A 10,067-nucleotide genomic window follows, 5' to 3' on the forward strand; every position below is an offset into this window, starting at 1 on the left:
ATTTATTTTCAATTATAAACTGGGTCATTCAAGCCCTGAATGCTGATTGGCTGAATGCAGTGTACCAGGGGTATGACAAAATATTTATTTTTACTGTTCTAATTACTTTGGTAACCAGTTTATGTTCCTGCAATAAGATACCTTTGGTGGTGGTATAGAGCAAATATAGTATACCACGGCTAAGGGTTGTGTCCTAAGAACAGCCCTTAGCCGTGGTATATTGGCCATATACCACACCTCCTCGGGTCTTATTGCTTAATCATAGCAGTCAAAACAAGTTAAATCGACATCCATTGATGGAAAATGATCTGTCGAGTTTAATAAGGGCAAATGATCTTTTCTCTTGGGACATATTCTTAAACTCGCAATAATTATTATTTTGATGGATGTTTGTTTGTCAGGTCTTTATTTTAGGACAGCCTGCTGCTCTCCTCAACTCCGGGGCCTGGTTAGGAGGAAGTCACTGAAGTTCAGGTTGTACTGCAGTATCCATGGACCATGTGTAACGGTTGTCGTCTGGAATGGAGGACCAAAACGCAGCAGGAATGTGGATGCTCATCTTGTATTTATTTTAAGCCAGGAAAACACCAAAATAAGAACTCACGAACAACAAAACAGTCTTGTCATGCGCACACACGCAAAACAAGAAACAATCTCCCACAAACACTAAACCAAACACATACCCATATATAGGACTCCCAATCAGAGGCAATGAGAAAACACCTGCCTCCAATTGAGAGTCCAACCCCAATAAACCAGACATAGAAATACAAAAGACCAGAGACACCATAGAAATACAAACATAGAACATTACCCAAAAACCCGGAAATAATAAATCAAACGCCCTACTAAATAAACCACCACCCCGAACCACATAAAACAAATACCCTCTGCCACGTCCAGACCAAACTACAATAACAAATAACCCTTATACTGGTCAGGACGTGACACCATGATGGTTTGTGGTAAAAGCAAGTCTTATGTCAGGCCCTGGGGTGTATCTGAAGGTTTTCCAAAGGCCCAAATCTAATCTTCCTAATTTTAGATCGGTAGGTAGAAGTTTCCATGCAAATCTTACAATGACATCAATGGAGGAATTTGGGGAAAAGGTCTGTGAGTGAGGCAATCTTATATTAGGATCCTTACAAATGGTGAGCCTACAATATGGTCGCAGTTGCAAATAAGAACTTGTTCTCAACTAGCCTACCTGGTTAAATAAAGGTGAAATATTATTATATATATTTTTTAAATAGGTGTTTATATCTCAATTTGTTTCCTGTTCATTTCTGTTCCTTTTCCCTATCTGGAAACGTCTGATCAGGACAAGATGCATCATGGATGCGTGTACAGGCAGTGTTCCTCTTCAATATGGAGTGTCTCACATTGTAAAGATAATCCTCTCCCAAAACAACGTGAGTAATCTGAGAGCCACGATGAATAACACTTTGTACAGGTTTAGTGCGTCACTCTCTCACTGGCCTTTAGTCTCCTTTTTCAATGAAAGAGGTAGTTATCTCAGGTTACTGGTATGATTTGCTGTTTAACATTTTATTTTTGTTTTCTTGACGATAGTGCCACCTAGAGAGAGGACAGAAGAAGAGGAGAGAGAATTTGAAGAGAAAAAAATTACAGGTCGATGTGTGTATTACAGAAACATAAAGCTGGGCTTGATTGTGCTTTCCTGGCACAATTGAGTAGTCCAAAAATTGCAAACCACACTCATTTGCCATAATTCCCTACTTTTCTATCTCTTCAGGCCAAAATCCAGGCCATGTCAGAGGAAGAGTTAAAGGATCTGTTGATGGATGGAAACTCAGCAAAAAAAGAAACAACCCTTTTTCAGGACCCTGTCTTTCAAAGATAATTCGTAAAAATAGAAATAACTTCACAGATCTTCATTGTAAAGGGTTTAAACTCTGTTTCCCATGCTTGTTCAATGAACCATAAGCAATTAATGAACATGCACCTGTGGAACGGTCGTTAAGACAGTAACAGCTTACAGACGGTAGGCAATTAAGGACACAGTTATGAAAACGTAGGAAACTAAAGAGGCCTTTCTACTGACTCTGAAAACACCAAAAGAAAGATGCCCAGGGTCCCTGCTCATCTGCGTGAACGTGCCTTAGGCATGCTGCAAGGAGGCATGAGAACTGCAGATGTGGCCAGGGCAACAAATTGCAATGTCCGTACTGTGAGACGCCTAAGACAGCGCTACAGGGAGACTGGACGGACAGCTGATCGTCGGATTCGCGTTTATTGTCGAAGGAATGAGTGTTACACCGAGGCCTGTGCTCTGGAGCGTGATCAATTTGGAGGTGAAGGGTCCATCATGGTCTGGGGCGATGTGCCACAGCATCATCGGACTGAGCTTGTTGTCATTGCAGGCAATCTCAACGCTGTGCGTTAAAGGGAAGACATCCTCCTCCCTCATGTGGTACTCTTCCTGCAGGCTCATCCTGACCTGACCCTCCAGCATGACAATGCCATCAGCCATACTGCTCGTTCTGTGCGTGATTTCCTACAAGACAGGAATGTCAGTGTTCTGCCATGGCCAGCGAAAAGCCCGGATCCCCCCTTTGTTCAGGGACACATTATTCCATTTCTGTTAGTCACATGTCTGTGGAACTTGTTCAGTTTATGTCTCCGTTGTTGAATCTTGTTATGTTCATACAAATATTTACACATAGTAGAAAGAGGAGGAAAGGAAGCGCTACTAAGGTACACAATAGTAAATGTTGGTAGACAGAAGGTGCTCTTTGGTAAAAGGGGTGAGTTGGTCATCAAAAAGAAGAAAAAATAATATTTACACATGTTAAGTTTGCTGAAAATAAACTCAGTTGGACGTTTCTTTTTTTCTGAGTTTAGTTAAAAGATGTCCAGGACTGATGTTCGACCTCCGACGAGCAAAGGCTTGCAGCACACAGCCACGACCAGCCGCTCCTGGGGTGCCGGACTGGTGTGTGTTCACACTGCAGGGAGATGACCACCACCAGCAATGCAGAGAGGAAGTGTCGCAGCCAGGAACCACACCAATGTCAGCCAGATAGCTCACTTAAATTTGTTGGTTCTCTTCAAGACCGTACTACACATGGCCTACTGATGAGGTGGGTACTTCACATCACACCTGGGTTAAATAATATTTTTCTTTCAAATACTTACGCTGATTTAAGTCTGGCACAATGGAACCAATAGAATACAGTAGTCCCAAAAGTGCAAACACCAACCATCTGTCACTCCAGAGTCCGACAGGTTAATTCAACACTCCAAGTATTTGAAAGGGGGAAGAAATACTATTTGAACCTAGGTCTGCTACACATTGTTGGTGGGCTACATTTGAGCGCTTTAAGTGTCCGGAGAACCGTAATAAATCCAATCCATTGATTAATTACAGGAGGGAGCTGCTAAAGCTGCCTTACCCACTGGATGACGAAGATGAAAGCATCAGGTTGTTTTGCCACAAAGCCTACAAGCAGTACCTCACGTGGAGGTCCGGCGCCCTGGACGTTGGTGATGGGGCATCATACCCAGCTGTTGTGTCAGGAGAATCAGAGACACCTACCCTGATCCTGAAGAGAAATACTTTGTGTTACAGACACCTAAGACTCTTTTTTTAGCTTTATGTCAGACATACCTGTGCCGTGTTCTCTTGTAATGTTCTGAAATGACACATAGTGTAGCTGCTTTAAAAAAAGGACAGGAGGATGGAGAATGTTTCACTTTGACAATTGTCCATTCAATCCCCTTGTCTTTGTTTTCCCTAAGGTATTTTGTCACGTATCTGGCTTGTTATTTTCCAATGTGCCAAAATGCTGGAACCTGCTCTGTATACTATATATATATTTTTTTTTTTTACATACTGTATATATCCTGTACATGTTTTTTAAATAATAAACATCATTCACATAACACATTTCTGAGTTGTTTGTCATAGAACATTGAACAAAGTGTGTGCAAAAACATTACATCTACACTCCACTATCTTTTCACAACAAATCAGAATGAAGAAACAATGTATTGTCTGGGGTAATATTATGCTGATTACACCGATACAAAATATCCCATTGTTCAAGCACTCTTTCAACCGGAAATCCCACACCTTCAATTGGACTGACACTCAGCAACATCCAATGAGAAGCGTCATAGATACTTGAATGATGCGTGATGTGGCCAATAGGCGCAGGGGTAAAGCCGCTTTAGCGGCAGTAGATGTAGAGCTGATTTGCAACCCGCCGAAGGAGATCTGGAGAAGAAGGAAAATGTCTCCTGTCTCACCACGCACCGTTCTAGGATCAGCTTGCTGTTAGGAAAAAGCAAAGAGCAAAGTGGTGAGTCGGAAAATCCTCACTACTTGCACTACAATGAAGGTTAGCGGCAACATTTTATTCAACCTGTTCGGAATGTGTTGTATTCTATTTTTGATCATGTCGATTAGGCCTTTCCACAGTGCCCCCATTGCGGCCTAGCCAGACATGTTTAGGTTTTAGACAGACACAGACAATATTAATGGTTTACTTTTCACAAAACAGAATTGCGAGTGGGCTTCGTGTATAATTGCAATGGTAGCAGTTATAGTATGGACTTGTAACACTTCGGGCCCAATGTACAATCTGAGTAGTTAGCAAGGTACAGTACCGTGTCTGATTTACAAAGGAAGTGGTTGTCCTTGCCATTTACAAGACACTAAAGTAGCTTGATAGCAAAGTCTGGCTAGGTTAGCTCCCAAGCAGCCAAAGCAAAGGCGAGGGTGACCAAAAGCTAGAGATAACAAATGTGACGTCAAAAACTCAGTTATTTGCATAATGACAACAACAAAAAATGCTCATATCATAAGACCATACAGTGCTTTCAGAAAGTATTCATACTCCTTGACTTTTTCCACATTTTCTTGTGTTAAAGTGGGATTTAATTGTAATTTTAAGTCCACAATCTACACAAAATACTCTGTGAAAGTGGAAGAAAAATTCTAACATTTTGTAAAAATGAGTCAATGCATGCTAGAATCACTTTTAGCAGCGATTACAGCTCCTGAGTCTTTCTGGGTAAGTCTCTAAGAGCTTACCTGGATTGTGAAACATTTAGCCCATTATTCTTTTCAAAGTTCTAGCTCTGTCAAATTGTTTGTTGATCATTGCTATACAACCATTTTCAGGTCTTGCCATAGATTTTCAAGCAGATTTAAGTCAAAACTGTAACTCGGCAATTCCGGAACATTCACTGTCTTTTTGGTAAGCAACTCCGGTGTAGATTTGGCCTTGTGTTTTAGGTTATTGTCCTGCTGAAAGGTGAATTCATCTCCCAGTATCTGGTGGAAAGCAGACTGAATCAGGTTTACCGCCAGGATTTTGCCTGTGCTTAGCTCCATTTCTTTTTTATCCTGATAAACTCCCCAGTCCTTAACGATTACAAGCATAATCATAACACGATGCAGCCACCACTATGCTTGAAAATATGGAGAGTGGTACTCAGTAATGTATTGGATTTGTCCCCAATTTTATTTTGCAGTATTACTTTAGTGCCTTGTTTTAAACAGGATGCATTATTTGGAATACTTTTATTCTGTACAGGCTTCCTTGTTTTCACTCTGTCAATTAGGTTAGTATTGTGAAGTTACTACAATGTTGTTGATCTATCCTCAGTTTCCTCCTATCACAGCCTTTACACTCTGTAACTGTTTTAAAGTCACCATTGGCCTCATGGTGAAATCCCTGACCAGTTTCCTTTCTCTCCAGACATTGAGTTATGAAGGATACCTGTATCTTTGTAGTGACTGGGTGTATTGACACACCATTCAATTTGTAACTAATAACTTCACCATGCTCAAAAGGATATTCAATGTCTGCTTTTTAAAAATGTATTTGTACCCATTTACCAATAGGTGCCATCCTTTGCGAGTCATTGGAAAACCTCCCTGCCCATTGTGGTTGAATCTGTGTTTGAAATTCACTGGTCGACTGAGAGACCTTACATAATTGTATGTGTTGGGTACAGAGATGAGGTAGTCATTCGAAAACCCTGTTAAACACTATTATTGCAAACATATTATGTGACTTCTTAAGCACATTTTTACTCCTGAACTTAATTAGGCTTGCCATAACGAAGGAGTTTAATACTTATTGACTCAATACTTATCCCAATTAATATTGCTGTACATATACTATTATTCAGATATACTACATATTCTATCCATGTACTGTCCATATAGTCTATACATCCCATCACATTTATTTATTCTCCGGACTCTGACATTGCTCATCCTAATATTTCTTAAGTATTCCATTATTTAACTTTTTAGATGTGAATTGTTAGATACTACTGCACTGTTGAAGCTAGGAACATATGCATCTCGCTACACCCACAGTAACATCTGCTAAATATGTGTATGTGACCAATAAAAGTTGATTTGAAGAACTTTCAGCTTTTCATTTTTTGTTCATTTGTAAAAATGCCAAACATAATTCCACTTTAAGGTTATGGGGTATTGTGTGTGTAGCCCCCCCAAATAAATGTTAAATTCAGGCTATAACACAACAAAATGTGGAAAAAGTCAAGGGGCACTGAAGGGAGGAGATGGGTTAAAGAATGATTTTTAAGCCTTGAGACAATTGGGAAATTGTGTATGTGTGTCATTCAGAGGGTGAATGCGCAAGACAAAAGATTGAAGTGCCTTTGAATGGGGTATGGCAGTAGGTGGCAGGCGCATTGGTTTGAGTGTATCAAGAACTGCAACGCTGCTGTTTTTTTTTTACACTCAACAGTTTCCCGTGTGTATCAAGAATGGTCCACCACCCAAAGGACATCCAGCCAACTTGACACAACTGTGAGAAGCATTGGAGTCAATATGGGCAAGCATCCCTGTGGAACGTTTTCGACACCTTGTAGAGTCCATGCACCGACAAGTTGAGGCTGTTCTGAGGGAAAAAGGGGGTGCAACTCAATATTAGGAAGCTGTTCCTAATGTTTTGTACACAGTGTATATGCCATACCCATGTAATAGGCCTACCCATTTATTATTTACCAGAATACAATCTTAAATAGAAGTAATTTAAATTGTTGAATTGGAGAGAGTGGGAAAGATGATAAATATATTTTCATACTACTGGTGGCAATTATTTCTAATTGGGGAATCACAGACGTTTATTTAAATGTTTTTATTGCAATATTGATAATGATGATGATAGTTACTCTGTAGACCACAGTGTTTGATGTCGTGTTTTTTTTCTCTGTCCTATAGACTTTACCCTAAACTGACCTTAGCAGTGTGTAAGCACAAACTCATCCTACTCTTGACGCTGAGACTAATACAGAAAAGTTCAGGAGAAACGCTTCGCACTCCAAAACAGTCACCCAGGAAGTAAAGAGGAAATGACATCCGAGCAGATGGAACCAAATCCCAGCCTGGCGGGGGTGGACTCCCAAGGCAACATGGTGTTTAGAGTGGTTAAACCTGTCATGGGCATCTTCCAAGTCTCCTCAGAACAGACCAACTCTGTGGGACTGGGGGGGTTTCAGCAGACTATGGTCGAGGGGCTGACAGAGTTATCCAACCACCCCTCCATGGTGCTGGGGGATGGACAGGGGCAGCAGGGAATGGGGGACGTGAACCAGATGCAAACCCAGATTCAGATCCCAGCAGGGGACACCACCCAGACTCAGGCTGGTGCTCCAGACCACAACCACGTACCCCATGTTCCGTTTGCTGAGGTGTCGTCTCTCCTGGACCCCAACATGAAGAGCTCCAAGGCCCGTAAGTATCACAGGCAGAGAAGGAGGGGATTAGGCCAGGGCTGCCCCTCCTACTGGAGACCTCTCATCTTGCAGGATATTCCTGTCCTACTACTCTAACACACCTGATTCTACCTATCAGCTACTCCTCGGGACCATGATTAGCTTCACCCCCCAGTAGTTCTCCAGGAGGAAGGTTGGCCTTACCTGCTGTAGTATGGAATAAGCGGAAGATTCAACACAATTGTATCATTCATCTATTGTTCCTTTGGTACTAGGTAAGTACCTGATACCCTATGACGAGATCAAGCGTCGTCTGGAGGCTCCAGAGAAGATGTCTCTGCGTTCGCTAGCAGCGTACACCAGGGTCAGCCGCGGCCCGGCCAGCAAGAAAACGCTTCAGGAGTCTCTAAATATACTGGGCCTCACTCCTAGTACTACTACTGCTGTATCCTCCTCCTTCTCCAAGCTCACAGAGGGTAAGTGTGTGTGTGTTTGTGTGCCGGCATCTCTCGAGGTTTCTAGATTGTTCAAATGTTGTGTTTTCCAGGTGACACCAAAGCCCTGTGTAACGACATGAAGGACTTTGCCCATGACTACATGGACTTTGGAAACATGGCCAAGCAGCTTATACCAGAGACTAACACAGTTCAACACTGGTCAAAGGTCATAGAAACCAGGTAATACCAAACCCTCACCCACATCACACCTGGTTAGTGTGGTTACAGCACAGTGTAGTCATGAGTTGACTATGAGCTATATGTTTTCTGTACAGTGATACAAACACTAACACACCTTTGCCCACCCCACCTGGGATAGGAGCCACCTGGAGGCGATGAGGAAGTGTTTCCGTGACCCGGTCAACAGTGCGTTGTTCGACAACGTGACTCATGGCCTGGGCCTCGGGATGCTCGACACCGCCCTAGACATGATCACCATGGTGATTGACAAACAGATTCGCATCCTGTCCGGCGCCGCTGCAACCGATCCCGTCGACACCGGTCCTCCAATGAGACGCATCCGCCGCCGCCACCGCAAGCCCCGAGACGACGGCAACGACAAACCGCACAGGTCGGTGGGCGGGGTTAAAGGTCAAGGGAAAGGATCGGGGAAGGGCAAAGGGAGGGGCCGAGGCAGGAAGAAGGCGCAGCTGCAGGAGTCCGGAACCCCGGTTGGTGTTGCCATGGATACAAGCCAGCAGCAGGATCAAGAGCATCGTCAGCCAGAGGATGTGGAGAGCAGTGTTCTCACGCTTGTCTCCGTCGGTTACGAGACCATATCCAGTGGCCTCAACGCCACGGTACAGCTCTGAAGATGTTTAATTGTTGAACAAACAACACTTAACAGGAGTCAGACTTCGCTGAACATTTGCCTAATGGGGTGGCTGGGAGCAGAACAGTCTTAGTAACGTTGTGATGTGTAGACGTCACTCAGGTCTGGGCTATGGAACCCCAAACATTCAGAGGAAGACATGTAGAGGACACCGGGGGACGTTCAGGGACGTCACATCATTTTGGTTTAGTATTTTAGTTTAGTTTTTGTGCTGCAGCTATTGCCTACTGATACACTCAATCAATGTATATGTTTATTTGTTAAGCACAGAAGTGATGATTGCAGCTTTATTAAAGTGGAAATCAATTCAAATGACAGAGAAGCGTTGGTGTTGAAAAATCTACAATGTAGAAATGAGTCTCAATTTGGGTCTTTGGATAAGGCCGTTCCTTTGTTTGACCTACTCATCTGGCATTGGATAGCCCAGTTGATTTCTATCATGAGTAGACCTCTTATAGCTCTCTCCACCTCTCCATTACTGTAACATGGGGAACACATTATGCCAGTACTTAGTCAATGATTGTATGTTTATATTGAAACCTAGATTGCTGAAATACTTGTATTAAAGCTTTAATTTTCTTATTCAAGGTAAATGTATTTATTTCTAACAGAATCAATGTTGCAGTATGTGATCTATACTACTGAGGGAGTTTGATTAAGCTGAACCGGGGTATACTGGGATATGGCCTGTGACGTGACCGGGCAAGGAAGGAGGAGCACCCTTCTGAAATCTAATAGTAATCTGTGCTGTCCCGGTCATATTGTCAACAAGGCAGCATGGTGCTTCGTTCAAAAACGCACGTCTTTTCCAAAAAGTATATGTTTGAATTTAAAGTAGTTTTCCTTGGGAAGGCAGATAAAGCATATATGCATTTTTATCATGAGCAAACACTTTTGCATTAGAAAACATAGAATCTTAAGTCATTACTCCACATGCTTGACATGTGTCACTTTGTTTTGAGACAACTTCTCCAAAGGGCTTTAAACGGGATTCATGCTTGGGAGGCAGGCAG

General features: G+C 42.5%; 1 protein-coding gene across 4 annotated transcripts; it reads left to right on the forward strand.

The window, feature by feature from the left end:
• The first annotated feature begins 4,187 nt into the window (after positions 1-4,187).
• Positions 4,188-9,641, forward strand: LOC106589434 (uncharacterized). Of its 4 annotated transcripts, none has more exons than XM_082970467.1 (6): positions 4,211-4,364; positions 6,756-6,987; positions 7,232-7,744; positions 8,001-8,201; positions 8,273-8,402; positions 8,542-9,641. In XM_082970467.1, the coding sequence occupies exons 3-6, from the start codon at positions 7,363-7,365 to the stop codon at positions 9,032-9,034; spliced, it is 1,206 nt and encodes a 401-aa protein (XP_082826593.1). In that variant the 5' UTR covers positions 4,211-4,364; positions 6,756-6,987; positions 7,232-7,362; the 3' UTR covers positions 9,035-9,641. The 4 variants fall into 4 exon arrangements, with proteins under 4 accessions (XP_014034893.3, XP_014034894.3, XP_082826593.1 ...); XM_082970468.1 differs by having other exon boundaries at positions 4,215-4,325; XM_014179418.3 differs by lacking the exon at positions 6,756-6,987 and having other exon boundaries at positions 4,188-4,325.
• The last annotated feature ends 426 nt before the right edge of the window (positions 9,642-10,067 follow it).

The sequence above is a fragment of the Salmo salar genome, chromosome 28, assembly GCF_965601325.2.
Source record: "Salmo salar chromosome 28, fSalSal1, whole genome shotgun sequence".
In the NCBI taxonomy this organism is placed as follows: Eukaryota; Metazoa; Chordata; class Actinopteri; order Salmoniformes; family Salmonidae; genus Salmo; species Salmo salar.

Coding starts and splice junctions, on each gene's coding strand:
- LOC106589434 (XM_014179418.3), top strand. CDS start 7,363: ATGACATCCGAGCAGATGGAACCAAATCCCAGCCTGGCGGGGGTGGAC. Junction 7,745..8,000: donor CATGAAGAGCTCCAAGGCCC/GTAAGTATCACA, acceptor CTTTGGTACTAG/GTAAGTACCTGATACCCTAT. Junction 8,403..8,541: donor TCAAAGGTCATAGAAACCAG/GTAATACCAAAC, acceptor CACCTGGGATAG/GAGCCACCTGGAGGCGATGA.